The sequence below is a fragment of the Salvelinus fontinalis genome, chromosome 25 (genome assembly GCF_029448725.1).
Source record: "Salvelinus fontinalis isolate EN_2023a chromosome 25, ASM2944872v1, whole genome shotgun sequence".
In the NCBI taxonomy this organism is placed as follows: Eukaryota; Metazoa; Chordata; class Actinopteri; order Salmoniformes; family Salmonidae; genus Salvelinus; species Salvelinus fontinalis.
The window spans coordinates 33,581,468-33,601,797 of NC_074689.1; the positions used below are offsets into that span (position 1 = coordinate 33,581,468).

The 20,330-nt window shown below is 44.8% G+C and overlaps 1 protein-coding gene across 10 annotated transcripts in view; it reads left to right on the plus strand.

The window, feature by feature from the left end:
• LOC129823195 (MAP7 domain-containing protein 2-like) overlaps window positions 1-18,437 on the plus strand; it is a 20,674-nt gene extending 2,237 nt beyond the window's left edge. The window contains exons 1-17 of one of the 10 annotated variants that reach the window (XM_055882033.1): window positions 2,478-2,630; window positions 4,296-4,404; window positions 5,258-5,325; window positions 5,718-5,863; window positions 8,057-8,192; window positions 9,636-9,725; window positions 10,891-10,980; window positions 11,150-11,268; window positions 11,355-11,476; window positions 12,906-13,102; window positions 13,359-13,497; window positions 14,454-14,634; window positions 14,951-15,055; window positions 15,212-15,269; window positions 15,494-15,638; window positions 15,712-16,001; window positions 16,143-18,437. In XM_055882033.1, the coding sequence (XP_055738008.1) occupies window positions 2,573-2,630; window positions 4,296-4,404; window positions 5,258-5,325; window positions 5,718-5,863; window positions 8,057-8,192; window positions 9,636-9,725; window positions 10,891-10,980; window positions 11,150-11,268; window positions 11,355-11,476; window positions 12,906-13,102; window positions 13,359-13,497; window positions 14,454-14,634; window positions 14,951-15,055; window positions 15,212-15,269; window positions 15,494-15,638; window positions 15,712-15,994 (2,046 nt within the window). In that variant the 5' untranslated portion in view covers window positions 2,478-2,572 and the 3' untranslated portion in view covers window positions 15,995-16,001; window positions 16,143-18,437. Of the gene's footprint in view, window positions 1-2,477; window positions 2,631-4,295; window positions 5,326-5,596; window positions 5,647-5,717; window positions 5,864-8,056; window positions 8,193-9,635; window positions 9,726-10,890; window positions 10,981-11,149; window positions 11,269-11,354; window positions 11,477-12,905; window positions 13,103-13,358; window positions 13,498-14,453; window positions 14,635-14,950; window positions 15,056-15,211; window positions 15,270-15,493; window positions 15,639-15,711; window positions 16,002-16,142 lie in introns of those variants that run through there. The other 9 variants (XM_055882035.1, XM_055882034.1, XM_055882037.1 and 6 more) reach the window with 9 other exon arrangements.
• The last annotated feature ends 1,893 nt before the right edge of the window (window positions 18,438-20,330 follow it).

Below are 20,330 nucleotides of genomic sequence, written 5' to 3' on the forward strand. Positions count from 1 at the left end.
TAAGAAATATTTAGGCCTACTGTGTTAAATTTGGTTTATTTGAAAATCATTTTTGTTTATAACAAGTTGAGGCCTTTTTCCTTTTGGTAGGCCGTCATTGTAAATATGAATTTGTTCGTAACGGACTTGCCTAGTTAAATAAAGGTTAAATAAAATACACAAGTTAGAAATTGTGCTACTAATGCACAAAGACATCTCATAAAAGTAATGATGTTTTTGTTTGGTTAGCTTTTGGAAATTGTAGAAATAAAAAATTGTCCAGAAGTAGCTAGTAGCTAAGTATTTTGTTAGCTATCGTACAGTAATGATATAGTTAATATAAGTAGACATGCAATCATAATTGACATAGCGCATATAAAGCACCCACAAGCTACCGGTTGCTGAAAACACAATCGTCATGGGACAAACGAGTGACGAATTTCTGCAAGTGTATACTCGTCAGACGTCATCAGAAGTGTCAACTTCATTTGATGGCTGAGGGGAGAGGATGTGTCTTTTAAGTGTTTGGAATGCAGCCAATGAGACAAGTTATCATGCACATTTTTTCACTTGAGAAATACCGCACCAAACATCTTAGTCGCACAATTTTACATCTAAGAACTCCTGGGCAAAACGTAGAAATTAATTACAGATTTCTTGATTTATCTTAGATACATTTAGACTATTTTGAGGAAGTGTTTCTGGCGATATTGTTGCTATGGTTGCTCAAAAGGGACAAACAACAGTAATATGGACGTTTTTTGTTTTTCAAGCAAAGGTCTTTAGGGAGTATTTTTTAAATTTGATTTAAGTATGCGAGCACAGATGTTTGCTTTGTGGAATGCTGTTTGAGTCTTTGCATGTCAAAACGGATACAATAAGCTTTTATTTGACACGTCAAATAACACAATTCTAATATAGAATGTTGTGTGTGATGAATTTGCACTTGTAAACCAAGCGCCACCATGAGGCTCCCGAGTGGCGCAGCGGTCTAAGGCATTGCATCACTGTAGTCCCTGGTTCGAATCCAGGCTGCATCACATCCTGCCGTGATTGGGAGTCCCATAGGGCGGCGAACAATTGGCCCAGCGTCGGCCAGGGTAGGCCGTCATTGTAAATAACAATTTGTTGTTAACTGACTTGCCTAGTTAAATAAAGGTTACATTTAAAAATGATTAAAAACCATTTTGATCAGTAGCACTGTCAAAGATATACAATACTGCATTGATAATAAGGTATTATTTGTTCAACCGAATGAGAAAACGTCTGTGTGAGCACTTGACATTAGATCAAGATCAAACGAGCAGGATCAAAAATGTTTGCAAATATCTTTGATACAGATGTTATTAGCAACTTCTGTGGTACCTAGCTTTAGCATGATACCTAGCTAGCACAAAGGCAATCAGCCTGAAAACAATGACCAGTAGAAACTGCAGTCATTTTCAATATTCTTAGCAAATATTTAGGAATCCATGTGCGTAAGTATTAGCTAGGTAGCCACTTGTTGTTCTCCTATTGAAATAACTGGCTAGCCAGTTACTTAACCCTGTTGCCCAAAACTAACTGTTGTTATAAGCAGTCAGCTATCTTCATCTGGCTAGTATGGCTTGGCGGAACCGGGATGTGTGTTGTGAAGCTAGCCACAATAGTGGAATTTGCGTTTTGTCTTTAAAATAAAAGTCCCTATTTGAAAGTGATGCAGAAGGTTACAATTGGTGGAATCATGACATATTTAGACTAGATAATGTTGAACAAGTTTGGAATGTGGAGCAATGAAATGGGGTATCAGTCTACTGGGTGACACCCACAGAACAGAACTGTGAAGTGTTTATATTAGTATCATGGCTCTTATTGCGGGACTGACTGTATGAAATCACCTCTCCAGTCAGCCTATTGTGTGTATTAACATTCATATTGCGCTGTACAGCTTTACCTAAGGATTGATGATCAATGAAATGGGGTATCAGTCTACTCAGTACCCAAGTGCTTTTTTCCCCAAAGTCCTCAAGAGTTATCAGGCTCCAAAACATCCACGTTGTATTGTGTTTCCTTATGGAATAGTGTTCAATACAAATGTGGCTCAATTCACAGTGGTTTCAATGTCCCACAATAAGAGCTACGACGTTAATGTTCTGTAGGTGTCACTGTGTAGACTGATTCTCAATGTCATTGATCCACAATCCATAGGTAAGGCTGTACAGTGAAATAAGTATGCCCCCAATGCAATTCTAAAGTCTAATACATCCAGTGTGATTTCAACAGATTTTTGTCTAATTAAGAAAGTAATGTCTTTTGTTGAATTTATGTAAGAACATTCCAAACTCGTTTAGCATTATCTATTCCATTATGGCATGATTCCACTATTTGTATGAATTTTTATCACTTTGAATTAGATACTTTTATTTTGAAGGCGAACCGCAAATTCCACCTGTGTGTAATCCTTATTGTGGCTAGGTTCACATAGGTAGGTCCGACCACAATTAATTAAATAAAAACTGTGGTATTTTAGATTATGGCACCTAGCTAGATAGTTAGCTAAAACAGTTTTTTGGGGAAGAACATTGTTTGCATCCATCAGCTAGCTAGCTTTTTTATGACCAGCACTGTCCAGAGCTTGGGGAAGTGTGTTTGCGCTCGTGCGGCAGCGGCAGGTGCGTTAACTTTACCAGCATCATAGCATACATATCGGTGATTCGCTGTGACATATGTAACACGAGTGATAGCGTAATCAATGTGTAACAACTACGTTAAAAAAAATAATGAACGTGTTAAATTGTGTCGTGCAGTCATATTCAGGTCCTGATTGGTCAAATAGTGTTATTTGACGTATTTTTTTTGACACAAAGACCCAAACTGGGTTCCATATCGCTTCGCCTAGGAGCAAACAGAGCCTATGTATGCGGACCCTTTCGTCACGGTCAGAGTGGGGATGGTGCAGCAGGAGAGAATAGAATATACATATTTGACACTTTTCACAATACTGAGCCCAACTAAGTCGAGCTGTAGGCCTACTGGGCTGGATGTCTGTTCACTCTAACTTCTCCCCATCTTATATTCCATGCTGCTTCAGAAATGTAGCGTGAACCAACCCTTTCTCAAAATGGCAGATGCCTTGTCTCATTTTCTTTATCCAGGGCAACGGATAGGATCTGACACGCACATGTGTGAACGTTTAATTGGTGTCGCTGTTCCGAATGACACACCCCTATGAGACCCAATTGTCTCGTCTCACTGCCCGTGTCATGCAGCTCTTGCGCATCACGTTTTCTATAGGCTCTCAGACCTTGCTAAAAATGTTGTGTGCGTTTTCATGACCATTATTAGGCTAAAAAATGTATGCCGATGTCTCGTTGGGGAGAAATTTGGAAAGAGGGGATAATCCGATTTCTGCGTGAAACGGAAGTCTGAAAGAACCTGTAAATTGCATTGAAATTAATCCCACCCCAGAAATTGTCAATTGCAGCACCATGACCAAACGACTACATAGGGGATTATAATAGCCAGCCTGGGTAATGTAATTATAAGTCAATGGTCACATATAAAAACACATCTAGTGCATTAAGTCCAGGCTATTCCTACAGAGAGGGATTCCTGCAGATGAAGGAATGCCTACATGCAGGACCTCCCTGAATTGTGGGCCACAATTGCACCATTCTCTCTAGCCCTACTCCAGGGCCTAAAGCCTGTGTGCCCTTCGGCTTCTTTCTTGTCAGTTGGTCTCTCAACCCTTTTATGTTCTTCATTATGGGAGTATTTTCCCCAATATCTTTATCATAGACCCTTCTGCTGATTCTAACATCTTGTTGTTATATGATGTTCCCTCAGCGCTATTTTTAGTCTATGAATAAACCTCTGGAGGGTGTGTGTGTGTGTGTGTGTGTGTGTGTGTGTGTGTGTGTGTGTGTGTGTGTGTGTGTGTGTGTGTGTGTATATATGAGAGAGAGAGAGCGAGAGACAGAGACCACTGACCAGGCATGCGTATATTCTGATGTAAATAATGACGTAATGCAGTGCTTTCGGGTGCATGACTGGTACGTGTGCTCGTCTGTGACTTAAACTCATAGACAAACCAAGCCAATATGGATTAAACTGTCATTAGCAAAAATAAGCTAATTTAAAATAAAAATAGGTCAAGTTCATCAGATGGACTTCAATTCCATTCGAAGACAGTCAAATATTCACTTCCCCTGTTGGTCTCTCTCTTTTTGGCATCCCTCCACTCTCAAACTCTGTTTCTCTGCCATGTATCTCTCTCTCTGTACGGTTCTGCTGCAGTCGTATTCAGGCTGATTTGATTTGTTACTGCTGTTCTGCAGTGGCCGGCGGGAATCAGGAGGCATCCAAACACAGGGACAGACACAGGGACAGGAGTGGAGGGAACAGAGATGACCACAGTCGCACCCGGTGCTCAGCACGAGGTGACAGGTGAGATGATGATGTTGAGGTCTCAGGAGTTACAGGCGGGTGTTTTGATACTAGTCTTGGGATAACAATATTATTAGGGGATACTTTTTTTCTCTATTAAATTGCTTTTCTTTTGCTGTAGCCTAAATGCTTTAAATTTAAATTAAATATGTCTGTATTGATTAAAGTATCGGTATGTTTGTGACTAGAGCATGTTACTATAACTCACCTGACACAGGGAGTGTTTAGCAAATGTTTGGATGTCTTGATGTTAAAGGTGTGTGAGTTATCTCTTAACATAAGCTGTGTTTGTCCATGGGGCAGATCTGACTCTGCATGCATTTACATATCTTATGAAAGAAAAAACACTAGCTCATTGCGTGCTGTGTGCATATAGTCTGCATAGATAGTGAGTGTGCATCTCTCTATATGTGTGTTTTTGACCATAGAGACGACCCTCCAGCTCCTCCTGTTTCGTAGTTTATATGTTGATTGACAGTGTTTAAGATAGATAGACAAAAACCCCTGACCTCTGACCTCTAGCCACAACAGATTGACAGCAGGTTTATAGAGCTGTCTGTCTGACCCTGACATGGAGGGATGACCCCCAGGTCAGCTGGATGTGTGTCCCTTCCCCCTTACACACAGACAGGGTCAGGAATCGTCTAGGGAAATTTGATGTTTTACTGACCGGAAATCAAACTTAGAAAATATATTTCTATGGAATCGTACCCTTGTCACATGCGTGTGTAAAGATCAACTGTGTGAGCCCACTGAGCAAAGCCTAAGCATTAGCTCTGGCCGCTGTGTGTGTGTCAAGTGTGGGACTGACTACCCTCCAATGAGCAGTCATGACCTCGCCTTCCATCACCAGGACAAGGCCACTCACCAATGGGCACATGTCCCCTTCTCGCCTGTCGTCCAATCACAACAGTCCAGCAAGTAAGCCACCTCTAGTATCATACTTATCTGTTTCTTAACAAAGACCAAGCTAAGCTACCTACTCCTGGACTAAAATGGAATCCGGGTCTGTGTAGCTACCTCCAATACTGGCTGATCTACTGTAGTTCGTTGTTCATTCAGCAACAATGTACTTCAACCTCTCCACTGATTTTAAAGAAGTATGAAACACCTGCTCTGAGTTTCTCTTCTGTTCATAATTGCCTTCTATGTGCTCACTGACTCTCTATCTTCTCTCATCCTCGTGTGTAAGGGTCACCGCGGATGGACAGAGTGCAGCTAGTGAGAGAGAGAAGAGTCAGGGTATGAGTCACACACATACACACACATTCAATAAACCAATATGAACACACTGTGTGTGTGTATGTGTGTAGAACTAGGAGAGTTTCTGCGTGATAAAGAGCAGCAGCTGGAGCATTCTTCGGAGGAACGAGGGAGAAGGATGGAGAAGCAGAAAAAAAGAGAGCAGAGGAGGGCAGCAGTGGAGGAGAGGAGACAACAGCAGGAAGAGGAGGAGAAGGTCAGAGGTCAAACTACTATGCACCCTCATTTTTTTGTCCTTTCCTCAACTGCTCCTTCCAACTCCCCCACACCCTGTTTACATCTCCCTCTCTCTGTTTTGGGTTGAGTATGGTCTGCCTGTTGGGTTAGATTAAATGTGCTTTAATGGTGAACATCTCAACTGATGATTTGAAATTGATTGGGAGACAGCCCATCATTGCAGACAGACTCTCCCGTTTATGTTAATATATTAATGATTGGGCGGTCTCTGCACCATGATGTCATCGTTGGCGTATCATGTGTCATTTCCTGGAATCGTATATATCTGTCACACACACATGGATATGAATATTTGATTATGTGTAGGACCAGATAGAGGACAGAGTTTCCATACAATACAATAGGATGTGATAGGATATGAGGCCAGTGGTAGCCTATAGAATTGATGTTGGTTGATTACTGCAGAATTATCAATTAGATATGCAAACAATATGAGTTAATGTATTGATAAAAAACACTGCTGATTAATCTGTCTCTGGTTATTTAGGTGTGTGTGTGTGTTCTGCTGTAGAACTCTGTCTCTGGTTATTTAGGTGTGTGTGTGTGTTCTGCTGTAGAACTCTGTCTCTGGTTATTTAGGTGTGTGTGTGTGTTCTGCTGTAGAACTCTGTCTCTGGTTATTTAGGTGTGTGTGTGTGTTCTGCTGTAGAACTCTGTCTCTGGTTATTTAGGTGTGTGTGTGTTCTGCTGTAGAACTCTGCCTCTGGTTATTTAGGTGTGTGTGTGTTCTGCTGTAGAACTCTGCCTCTGGTTATTTAGGTGTGTGTGTGTTCTGCTGTAAAACTCTGTGGAGGTTCTATTTTAGTCCTGGCCCTGGTCGGGTTCTGGGTTGCCATAGCGATATTGTCCGCTATCACCTCAGATGACTCTCTCTCTACCTCTCCTCCCCCTCTGCCTCTTTCTTCCTCTCCCCCACCCTCAGCTTCCCTCTATCTCTCCGGATCTCTTTATTGCTATCTCTCTCTTTCCTTCTCTCTTATCGATCTTCATCCCCCTCATCCACCCCTCCCTCCTCCCCTTGTCCTCTCTTGCAGTGGTGTGAGAGTCCCTCTTTCTCTCCCAATCTGAGGTGGGGCTTTCCCTTCCTCACAGAGAATACCGCAGCCTTTCCCCAACATACTTAAGATACCCAACAACTTATACAGAAGATTTACAGCAGGTCATGCAATGCATGTGAGTTGAAATGTGTATAGGAGATTGATTGAAATGGGAGTGGGTGGGTGTGTGTGTGTGTCTCTGGTAAATGACATCAGAGCTTCTGTCTCTCTCTCTCTCTGCTATAGATCTCAGTAGTACAGACAGGCAGGAGTTAACCCACCAGAGAAAAACAGTCACTGAGCAGATGAAGAAGGAAGGAGGGAGAGATGGAAAGATGGAGGGAGGGATGGAGGGAGTGAGTGAGTTGAGAATACAAAGGAAGAGAGTGGAGAATACAAAGGAAGAGAGTTGAGAATACAAAGGAAGAGAGTTGAGAATACAAAGGAAGAGAGTTGAGAATACAAAGGAAGAGAGTGGAGAATACAAAGGAAAAAAGAGCATCTGCGATGTGACAAATGCAACCTGTGTCAGTACCATAGAGTACCCTCTGTGTGTGTATATGTCCCTATGACGTGTCTGTGTGCACTCAGTTGGGTGTCGTCAACAGAGGGGAAGGGAGTAGAGGTTATGTGTTGTCCCTCTAGCTGGCTAAATGCTTCCTCAAATAGAATCAGTTATTAGAGGGGGGTGGCAAAAGGGGAGTGGGAAGAGAGATAAAAAAGGGAGGGGAAGGAGAGAGAATCTAGGGAGAAAGAGGTGAGCAGAGAGAGAAAGGGTGGAGTGAACAAGTGAGGGGAGGGAGAGTGACAGAGCAAGAGAGAGAGAAACAGAGCTACCTAGAGGGAGCGGCAGACACCGGCGGAGACAGGGATAGATAGAGAGGGATAGATAGCGAGTCTGAGGCTCTGGTATATTTATCAGTGAGCAGCAGACAGTGTGAGTGATTAAACGAGTGAACAAACTGACACACTTGGAGAGAAAAAGTGGCGAGGCTGCAGTGGCTCCGGTAACCATGGCGCAGCCGTCTCCATGTGCATCACCGGGTGTTCGTCGTCGTAGCGACGGCTCTGTGAGAGAGTGTCTATTTTTCCCCGTTTTGGAACGTAATGAACAGGAGAGACTGGAGGCCTTGGTGAGAAGACGGGAGAGAGGGGGAGAGAGGGAGAGACAGATGGGGGAGGGCAGCAGAGACTCTATGGAGAACAGGCCTAAACGCTGGACCTGGGGAGGACCGCCTGGAGGGGGAGAGGGTGAGTACACTGGGGAGGAGGAGGGCGGGGGCATGGGAGTCAAACCGGAGGGAGAGAGGGGGAGGGGAGAGATTGACAGGAGGTATGGGATGACGTGTGTGTGTGTGTGAGGGGGGACAAAGGAAGAGAGAGAGGAGAGGGGTTGATGGGATGTGTTCAGGATGGGGGAAAGGGTGGGGACAGTTTAGGATAGCTACAAGGAAAAGGAAACTAGAGAAGAGAGGGGAGGGATGGATGAAGATAGAGATAATGGGGGCATGTGAATGAGAGATAAAGGACAATAAGAAGAGAAATGAGGGGTGAGAGAGGGAGGACAGAGACCAGAGAGAGAGAGAGGGGGAGGACAGAAAGAGGAAAAGGGTGTGGAGGCTGCAATGCAGGGGAGGACAACGCTTTGTCTTAAACTCATCAGCTTGGGAGAGGCTGCTGTGTGTGTGGGCCAATAGTATTATGGCCCATAACATTACTCTGTGATGATAAGAGAATTCTGTCTGTGTCACTGTCGTTTACCCTGCTGTTACAGGTGTGAGTTTAGCTGAGGAATCCTGTGTGTGTTGGGTATATCTCTGTTTCTGTGAAATGCTGCTACACTCCCTCAGTAGTGTTTGCGTGCATTGGGAAACAGGCCTAATTCCTGGGAGGGGCCTGAAATACGTATCTAACCACACACAAACACACATTGACGCGATATTTCCTGCGTATGTAAACATCCATTGTTGCGTTAGTGTCTGTCTCTCTCTCTACATACACACCCCTTGTCATCTGTCTAGGCCTGATGTTATGGCACTGTTAAGGCTAAGGGTATTATAGGATTTGCAATTGCATTTGTATCTTTATCTGTGTATTTTCATGGTATGTGCGTGCGTGCGTGCATTTATTTGTTTTCAGCGATGACGCTCCCATCAGTGAGCAGTACCGGAGCAGTAACCAGACTCTGTGACGCATTCGTAATGCAATCAATTATTCACACACCCCATCAGGCCTAGGATGAAGTGGAGAATCGGCCCCTCTTATAGAATACACAGGCTACCACATTCTTCAACAATACCTTATAGAATCCTACAGAATAGCGGCTCTAGAATACAAACGCTGGTAAAGTCTGGCGTATCAGCACCCATTCTATTCTTCTTCAATTACTGATCAAAACATGACTATATTTCACTGGGGTGATAACCTGCGGATGGAGGGTAGATCTGAACTGAGATCAGTTGATGCCGCATCATGCAGAGTATCAGCTTACACAGCTCCAGTCTGACTGCAGTGCATCGCGTGCGTGTGTCAGAGACTCATAGGTGTGTGCGTGTATACAATTGCGCCACGTAGGTTTGTGTACGCAGTACATATGTGAGTATAAATTCAACACTCAAGTGTGTGTGTATGATTGTTACGCCCAGGTGCGTGTGTAACGCTTTGCTTTCTCCGCTCTGACACACCTGCTACCAGGTCACCCTAAGACCCCGCCCTCTCATGCTATTGGCTCAGCTCTGCCTCATCATCCCGCCTCCGCTGCCAGCCCCAACCAATCCAGGAACGGTACAGACCACCTGAAACCCTTAGCGTGATCCACTGTCTGCATGTGCGTGTATATACCGTACATGTGCTGTGGTTGTGTGGCTGCATGCATGTTGTGCTTTGTGTTGCCAGTGCAAGACCGTTATTCCCGCTTCTGGGCAATAAGATATTACATTGTATTCTATTGTCTGTATTCACATTTTTTTGATTTTGGCCCAAGCAGCCTATGTCCCACCTCATTGGTATGCTATGTGTTTTGCAGTGAGTTCTGCTGCCTTCCTACATAGGAGTGTTTGTGTGTTCATGAATATGGTTGTGTGTCAATGTGTGTGTTTGTTGTCTCCCTTTGGTCTTTGGGGTCTGTCAGGCCCCCCCTTGCACAATCAGAACAAAGAGTTTATGTACTCCCTGTCTGTCTGGCCTATGGCGACGCTTGGTGATGCACACAGTGTTCACAGTAGGGGGTCCAACTACCCCCCCCCCCCCCCCCCCCCCCTTATCAGGGTCTGCCCCTGCAGCAGTCTAGGCACACACACACACACACACACTTTATAGGATATGCAGCAGTCTGGTTAAAACCCTCCTCTCTCCTTTGTGCTAGACGGTCTGTGTGTGTGTATCCATGTAAATATGGAACATCTCTTACTATACAAGACTGAAGTCAAACTGAAGCCCGATCAGTGTGTGTTTGGTGGGATTGATGGTTTGGTGTGTGTGAATTTGTGGCATAGTTGTGTGTTTTAGATAGTGAGCGTGTTGTGTTTTATTAGTTGAATGGTCTGTTCACTAACCGGAGTGACGTTTTAGTTGGAGTGTTCTAGCGGTGTGTGTTTGTAAAGCGTGTTGTGTGTCTCGTATTTGTGTGTAATGTGATTTGTGTCACTGTTGCTCCAGGTACAAGTTGGCCCTAATCACAGATAGACATATCTGACCTTAGCTATTTTCTCTACCTACCTCCCTGAAGTGTGCACTCTCTCGTGAAGATTGGTGTAAGCAATTAATACTTTCCACCATATTTCAGTCCATTCCTAACCTTCCCCATGAGCGGAAGTGAATGAGTGCACACATCAAGGATGAGGGTAGATAATGTGAATTCAGTATTAGTGGTTAAAGACGACTCATACCTCTTCATGTCCCTCTGGGGTGGAACGTCTGACTCTTTCTCCCATCATGCATCTCTCTACAGTGTGTGACTTCCTGACACCGCCCTCCTCGGACCAGCCAATCACCAAACGGCTCTCCAACTCTTCAGCCTCCCTGCACTCACCAGATAGAGGTGTGTGTCTGTGCGTGTGTGTGTGTGTGAGAGTCGATTCATGAGGACGTGTGTCTAGTGTTGCCAAGCAACAGTATATAATATGACTCTCTTTTATGTATTTCTCTGCACCCCTCTGTTGGTGTGTCTCTTCGTTGTCCGTCTCTCTGTATGCCCTATGACTATGCAGTGTGTGGTGTGTCCCCTCGTTTAGCGTCCCCAAGCCCCCAGCGGCCGGCCTACAAAGGTTCCCCCTCCAGGAAGACCAGTAATGGGCCCCCGGAGGACAAGACCCCCAAAACACCCACAGTCGGTACCATGTGTGTTTGTACATGCATTTATATTACCAAATTAGAATTCTGAGCAAAACCTGACTTCTTCTGTTGTGTTTTTAGACAGAGAGAGGCCCCACCCCCTGTCTGACTGACTCTTCAATGAGACGCCTTGAATCTCCGACCACTCCGACCCGAAGCTCCTCCCCCAGAGCCCAGAGCAAAGGACTGGGCACGCCCAAAAGGTACAGAAACGTGCAGTAGCACACACATAGGTTATCTGAACATTGTGGGAGTGTTGTGGGCCGTTGCTGACCTTGTTGTTGTGCTCATTGTTAAGTACTGCAAGGTTGTATGAAAGATTCAATTAAAGCAGTAGGGGTGCTTGGGTAAAATCACTGAGGAAGCCAAGCCATAATACAACCTATATTGTGATAATTATGTTGTTCGTTCGTACGCCACCATGATATACAATAAGGTCGTGACAACAAAAAGACAAGTCACACAGTGGTGGAATAAATTCAACTATACATATGTTTGTTTCATCAAAAACCAGAGAGCAACATATGTCCGGTGACGTCCACAAAGCAACTAATGCATAAAACAAACAGTTTTATGACCTGCAGCATGGTCAAGCATATTAATGTTTTCGACAGTTTACTAACCAACTACTGATTTAGAACCACAGAGTTACTGCAAGTCAGCACAAGGACAACAGGAGCCCTCCTCCGCTATTCCAGCACCATTTCAACTTAAACATTTAAACATCATCAAATCAACAACGCTATATTTTCTTAGTTTAATACACTGAAAACAAACTTAAAGATACCAAAAACAATTTAGTCCAAACAATGTTTCTAAATATCATGTGGCTGTCCATGGTACTGATTTCTGTCCGTGTGTATGCACACATGTGTGTTGGCAAAATGGTCTATGGTCTATGGCTCTGTCATAGACTATACTTTTAGTTTTTGTTTTCATAGGCTACCTAGCTAAAATATTTGCATGGGCAACAATGAACCATCTAAGTTAGTTAGCTAGTTAACGTGAGCCTACTAGGCTACATCTAGGCTACATATTGAACTTCAATCGTCATGCCAGTGGCACAACATATTAATTTATGGTTAGATCAGAATCGCCGTCATAATCATTGGCCTGCACAGAGGATTAAGTCAAAACCACAATCCAAATCCACATCTCCATCCATGGCTTAGAAAAGGGACAATTTAGCAAGCTAGCTACTGCAGGACATCAACACAAGCAGACCAGAAACACACTGAAAATGACGTTTTGTTTAGGAAGTTATTTGATTGGTGTGAAGCCAAATTCAAACTGGCCTCCCTTGGGGTGTTTTGCTGCACCAGGACAACCCACAGTTGAGCTCAGCTCAATGCTGATTGCCTAATTATTTTCTAATGTTTTTGATGCTTGCTGGCATCAATTAATCAAATGCTACTGCAGCAACATGTTATACTATTTTGGTCCAGACAGCATCAGATACATGGGCTATACATACTGAGACAGAGGGGCACTGTTTCCCTCACTTGGATGATTTCTCCGGTGAGATTCAGAATCGAAAATTATTGTTTTTATTGGTGGAGTATTTGGGGAAGCCTGGCTCCCCTTGGCACCCATGAATACACACCACTGAATTAAAGTTGATTGTTATTACAGGGTGAGGTCAACTAAGAGTCGCGCCCAGTCCCCCTGCTCTCCGGGACAGTATCCTCCCTCCCCCCTCCGCCAGCGAACCCCGGTAACTGAGGGCAACCAGGAGGCCAGGGGTCATGGAACCCTAGAGAGGAAGTCCTCTAAGCTGGACGCACCAGAGAAGAAGACCTCCAAGTCCTCCAGCAGAGACCTTGCGGCAGGTAAGGTGTGTGTGTGTGTGTGTGCCTGCGTGTTTGAGCAGTTGGAGAGATGATCAGTGAGCTCAGAATTTACCACTGATATGCTCTGCCCTTGAGAGGAGAGAGGGGGGGATGGAGAGAGAGGTCTGTAATCTGAGCCACCCTAGACGAGAGAACAGAACGCTTCAGAGAAAACTGCTTTTATCAGTGTCTGCTGTACCCCAGTCATCTCTGTCTCTCTCCCTCTCCCCCACTGCTTCCCTCCTTCTCCTCTCAGAGTCTCCAGGTACGCCCACAGGCAGGAACGTTGCCGGGACAATGGATGCGGAGGAGGCTTCTAGACTGTTGGCTGAGAGGCGGCGTCTGGCCAGAATACAGAAAGAACAGGAGGACAAACTACGACAGGAGGAGGAGAGGTGTGTGTGGGGTATTTTCGTTTTATTTTTGTTCTCCCCAATTTTCGTGATATCCAATTGGTAGTTACAGTCTTGTCCCATCGCTGCAACTCCCCTACGGACTCGGGAGAGGCGAATTTCAAGAGCCACGCGTCCTCCGAAACAAAACCCTGCCAAGCCGCACTGCTTCTTCACATACTGCTCGCACTTGACACACTGCTCGCTTAACCCGGAAGGAGACGCTAGAGTGCGATGGGACAAGGAAATCCCGGCCGGCCAAACCCTCCTCTAACCCGGGAAACGCTGGGCCAATTGTGCGCTGCATCGGGGCGTCACGGCCGGCTGTGACACAGCCTGGGACGAACCCGGGTCTGTAGTTACGCCTCAAGCACTGCGATATAGTGCCTTAGACCGCTGCGTCACTCGGGAGGCCCATGTGGAGTATTTGAATAGAGCAGTGTTCCCCAATTGGTGGCCTGATTTTATTTGCCTCCCAATGTTTTCTGAGCTAAAAAGCAAACAAACAATTTTTTGTATTTTTGTTGGACATTAAAGAATGTAAAAACACCAACAAATCAGCCCCAAGTGATTGTAACTTTGGAAAACTGTTGCAAAATATTTCAACGCATAATAGAAATATATATGTGATTGTATATAAATGTAAGCAAGGTTTGAAATGATTATGTTTTAGCCAGATATTATATCTTGTGGTCAATTTGCAGACAACAAATGATTTGTAATTATGTTCCGGTCCCCTGACCATCCACTCCAGAAAAAAATTGTCCCGCAGCTGAATTTAGTTGATGATCCTTGGTATAGAGCGTCTGGCCAGAAGGATGTGGGTATTTAGAGTGTATAAGGTGTGTGCGTTTTCTCACTGTGTGTGTGTGTGTGTGTGTGTGTGTGTGTGTGTGTGTGTGTGTGTGTGTGTGTGTGTGTGTGTGTGTGTGTGTGTGTGTGTGTGTGTGTGTGTGTAGGCTGAGAGCGGAGGAGGAGCAGAGGAGAGAGCAGGAGGCACAGGAGCGGCAGGCAAGAGAGGCACAACAAGCGGAGGAGGAGAGAGAGAGATGGGAGGAGGAGAGGAAGACCAGAGAGGACGAGGAGAGAAGGACAAAGGAGAGACGTTGGAAAGACATGCAGGATCAGCTAGACCGAGAGGTCAGGGGTTAAGTCTCAGGGGTTAAATGTCAAACCAAGAGGCATTACTGCAGCATGTAGGCCTGTCTAAGATGTCTAATGACAGAGTCAATATATATATATATATATCTCCAAGGCCATGTTGCTAGCAGTTTCAAATCCATGTGGTTTATATATATGGGTCTGTCTGCTACATTGTGCTTTTAGCCTTGAATAAACTCTAACCTCCCTACTTCTGCTGATCTCATGCAATCTGACCCCATTTTATGTCTGACCCACAGCTTCCTTCGTTCTTATCAGTTCAGGGCATTAATGTTTTGCATGTGTTCGTGTGCAGAGAGAGGAGGCGTGTCTGCGTGCTTACAGGGAGACAGAGAGGAAGAGGCAGGAGAGAGAACTGTTGCAGATACAGGAGGAGCAAGAGAGACTGCAGAGGAAGAAGGTTAGCACACACCTACCCCCCCCCTCCCCCGATACGCTGACATTTAAGCTGTTTTCCTAAACTCCTGTGTGTGTGTGTGTGTGTGTGTGTGTGTGTGTGTGTGTGTGTGTGTGTGTGTGTGTGTGTGTGTGTGTGTGTGTGTGTGTGTGTCCACAGCGGATTGAGGAAATCATGAAGAGGACACGTAAGAGTGAGACGGACTCCTTATGCCCAGGTATATACAAACAAGAGCGTGCGCACACACACAGAGGTGTACTGTCTGCAGGGTGACTCAGCAGACAGTGGGCCGGCCAGGGTTACAGCTCCCCCATGTGGTGGAGAGGAGGGTCTGTTGGGTTGTATTGTTTGTCTTACAGTATATATGACTCTTGACCAGTAATGCATTAAGGTTTTGAGCTACTATTAATATGGTGTGTCTAACCCCCTCCTCTATCTCAGGTGTGTGTGAGGTGAACGGGGGCCAGGCAGGACATGTCAGGGAGTTGGATCAGGACGAGTCCCCCATCATCACGCTGGGACCCCTGGAGAGTAAGAGCTGTGGAGGGGACGAGCTGTCTGACGGGGTACAGTCTATGGACGTCAGGTGAGCTGCACACACACACACACACGTCCCCAATTTTTAACACTCATTTTTCATACTGTGTGTGTCTCCCCAGTCCAGTGTCCAGGGATGAGTTGGGTAGCGTTCAGGAGTTCTCTCCCATCAGCGAGGGGTTAAACAGCATGAGTAACACCCATACCCTAGAGCACCTCCTGGATCTCACCGCCCAGCCAGAAACGTCCCTTTACCCCATGCTGCAGGCCGGCAGTGCTGCAGCCCTGGGAGACCTCAACAAGAACCTGCTGATACAGGATTATAACCCCACCTCCTTCACTAGCTCTTCCCCAAGCTCCGCCCAACTTCTCCACAGCCTCAGCCCTGGCAAACTGGACATCTAGTAACCAGGTAACGAGTTTGACCGGGGTAGGCCGTCATTGTAAATAAGAATTTGTTCTAAACTGACTTGCCTAGTTAAATTTAAAAAAACTCACAAACGAACACACACTGTACAGCTCTGCTCTAATATTCATTCTCCTCTTCCTCCAGGGCGTTGGGTAGAACAACTAGCTGTTGGGTGCAAAGAGGAGCTAGGAGCAGCAAGGGGGTCTCTCCTCTCCTCCTACTTCCCCCCATCAGAGAGAGATCAGCTCCTTGCACCTCCGCCCTCACCCCCTCTTTAGGGGAGAGACCCTCCCTATGCACCCCCGGCTTCCACAGAGAACATCAACCGCTCAATGTATGGCTCGCCCTCATCTATACAACTCAACCACAGGAGGCTGCTGAGGGGAGGACGGCTCATAATAATGTCCGGGAACGGAAACAAATGGAATGGCATCAAACACCTTGAAACCATGTGCCTGACGTATTCGATACCATTCCACTAATTCCGCTCCAGTCATTACCACGAGCCATTCTCCCCAATTAAGGTGCCACTAACCTCCTCAACACATCTACTGCTGAATTTCCCATTCACACACACACACTGACATGTACACACACGGTTAATACTCTCCTGGTAAAGTAAAGCTTTTTCTCTGTGTCCTGGCTGTATGATATTGTGCATAAAGGTGTGTCAGTGTTGAGAGGAGGATGATGTAATAGTATGGTTGTGTTATCCTCCTGTAGCATTAATTATGCGGTTAACACTGACCATGTGACCCTGTAGCATCTTCACTAGAGAACACCTCTCCTCCTCCTGTATATACTATAGTCACACAGCTGTTAACTAGCTCTAGGTAGAAATTGCCCCTAACCACAGATCTAGGATCTTTCTAACCCTCAATAACCTTAACTATTGGGGAGATTAAAATATAGTCTGACCCTGTATCAGTGGTTAGTGGCAACAGTCGTTACAACGTCAGGTTGTAACGACTGTGTATGGAGTTTCTGTCTGTCAGTGTTTCTAGTGGTGGAAGGTTATATCCCACCACCACTGATGTGCTGCACTACTGTTTGCCAGGACTCAGGAGTCTATTCGACTACTATCGGTACTTAGAACTCAGCTAGCCAGTCTAGATATGTTAACCTCCCGCAACTGGAGAAACCTACTCATCTACAGATGTGGATGATATAGTAAGACAAAAGTCTGGCCTCAGTTGAAATGCTTTTGTCCACCACCACTCCATAGTGGTGCATCAAAACACATGTGGAAGACTGGAGCATCTCTGAATATAATCTCTGCAAAAAGAAATGAAAACTGTGAATGGTGTTGTATTTTTTAGCTATTTACAGGGTTGGGGGATATTGAAAAGATGTGGCGTGTGTTTTTGGCTCACTGTGTGTACGCTAGCTGTGGTGTAGTTAGTGTGCACTGTGTGGTCGTGTAACAGCTCTGAAAACACTAATCTCTGCTCTGGAAACACTGCTCTCCTTATCTTGTCTCTGCTCTGAACTGGACTGTTTATGCTGCAACTACAAGTCAACCTACAGCTGGGGTCTCCACCTGCAGTCCTGGAGGGCTACTGCGTGTGCAGGCTTTCGTTCACACCTGATTCCACTGATTATGGTTCATACTGAAGACTGTGATTAGTTGAATCAAGTGGGTTTGGGACAGGGCTGAAACAAAAGCCTGCACACCCAGGCCAGTAGTTCTCTAGCTCCAAAGTTGGAGAACCCTGTCCTACAGTATCTCACCAGTCTGTGTATTCACTCAGTCAGTCAACTCTGTAACAGACTCTGATGTGCAACAGCTATATTCACTATGACTGTGGCTTTACCTCATGGAGATTTATCTCACTACAGAGGACACTTCACAGTCTGCTGTCTAATACTGCTGTGAATTCTATAATCATACATTCTCCCTGTACTGTAACTGTCTTGTTCGGATCTTACTGTAACACTTGCCTATGCTTTGCTCTGGGGTAAGGTGTATCTCAGCATGTGCGCTCGCTCTCCTCGCTGTTTCAGTTCCCCCTGAAGGGCAGTGTAAGGTGTCAATCATTCCTCATGACCCAGCTAACCTTGTAAGGGGGAACACTCTGAATTGTGTGCATTAATGGCTGTAATAATGATGCTGTATCTCAATTACTGGACTAGAGTAGGTAAAGACCTGGAATGTCCACTTATCTTTGCTGTCTTCAGTGCATTGGACTCTTGATTTAGTTCACATGTATTTCCGTCCATCTCTCTTTCTATACTCGTTCATTATCTCATGCTTTCAGAGTCTGTTAACATTCATTGTATCCTAAGGGAAAATGTAGTTAACTTAAGATTTAAGGTCAGAATGTTATTCACTAAAAGTCACTTAACACTGATGTCACTGCAGCTTGGCGGAATATATAACTGTAGATGTGGTGCATGGTTCTAACTGCTGAAAAACAACAATAAATTATCATCAAGCCATGTTTGGGACTTTGTTTGGCACAAACAGATACCTTTGCATTGGTCCGTCTCACGTTTTACATCAAGGTGTACCATGTATTTAGAAAGATATGGGATATAGAATACAGTAATGGAAGGAAATATGTCTTGTGAAAAATACATTATTTTACTGTGAGGTTTATTTCGAAATTGTAGGGGACACACCATAGACTTAGTTAGACGACTCATCTTTTTATCTGTCCTATTATTGCATCTGTGAGAGCACGGGCAGCGCCATTGAGGCCATCTACAGTACATTTTCTTCAATTGTGTTTGAAAAAAGCATAAAGCTTAAAATGGTGATTTACCGCCACCTGCAGCGCTGGAGTTCTAAACCAAATAGCTTGTGTCATTAATTGACTGGCCACTAGATTGGCAGTGATATAGCTTAATGCCATTTACAATCCAGTTAAACCAATTTGAAGAAGCCAACGCTCTGATCATTGGCTGATCCCTCCCAACCCATAGGAATCCCCACCCAGTTGACTACTTTAAAATGGTGGAAGCCCTCAATGTCAATGTCCATGCAAAACCAGGTTATTTCTAGGTAAAGTATCTCTATGGGACACACCTCGGGTGTATTCATTCTGCCTGATTCTGTTGGAAAAAATGTATTTAACAGAAGGAAAGTGAACGAAATCGGACAGGCCCTACCAGAATTTGTCCAATAGAAACTCTTGTTTTGCTCTTTTCTTCTTAAACGGTTTCTGTAATCAGTACACCCCTAGACTTGGGCTATGAAGAAACAACTTTCATAGAGTTTCTGGAAACATTCAAGCTTACTTCCAGTGTCAACGGCAGCTGTGCTGTTGATGTTTTATGAGCATGTTGTTTTCAATGTAATCTACTCACATTCGCATACAGCGTTTCTGGCTGTTGACATCTTTCTAGTTTCGGTTTAAAAGAGCGCATAATGCCTGCACACGAGCACTTTGCGTGATGGGAAAAAACGGCCTCTAAGACAATTACTTGAAAAACGTAATGGATGTTTTGTGTGCAAAGGTGACTTGAAATAAGACGTTTTGGACGTCATTGATCACGTGCGTCTTTATTGCAATGGTCGTAAACTACAGGACAAGCGAATAAGAAGTCTGTAAAAACTGGAATCGTTGTGAATGCAGCTTAACGTTATTGGGGTCATCATGATTTCACAGCCGAGGCCTTGCAAGAAATCCTGCCAGTGAATGTTCCGCCATTACATGCCCCTGGGCCTGTGTAGCAATGCATTTTGGAATGGACTATGATTGAAGAAGTGGGATGGGTTTTGTTTGTTGACGTGTCTATTTTCTGTATTTTGTATGATGTCGTTTTTCTCCATTGCCCGGCATTTCTTTCTCTTTTTTTTTTATCGTTCCTTACCCCATCCAGCTGGGGCTTCCGAGTTGCACAGCGGTCTAATGCACTGCATCTTAGTGCTAGAGGTGTCACTACAGACCCTGGTTTGATTCCAGACTGTATCACAACCGGCCGTGATTGGGAGTCCCATAGTGCGGTGCACAATTGGCCCAGCGTCATTAGGGTTTGGCCGGGGTAGGCTGTTATTGTAAACAATAATTTGTTCTTAACTGACTTGCGTAGTTAAATAAATAAAAAAGCTGTTGTCGATAATGCGCCATTAACGTTGGACGCCAACCGCTGTTAAACCCAATGGAAGAAAAAGTGCTACAGGCATCAATACACTGCTAACCTAAAATGGTTTACAACTAAGATAGACCACTGCCTGTCATTTCCAACTGGAGCAAATGAGTCATAGTGGGCAGAACAAGCACGAGCTAGCGAGATCCTATTGACGTGTTCTATCATCATCTGCATATTTCCGTTAGGGAATGCCTACCTTGTCCTTCTAAACAACGTGATTCTTAAAAACGTTTGCAA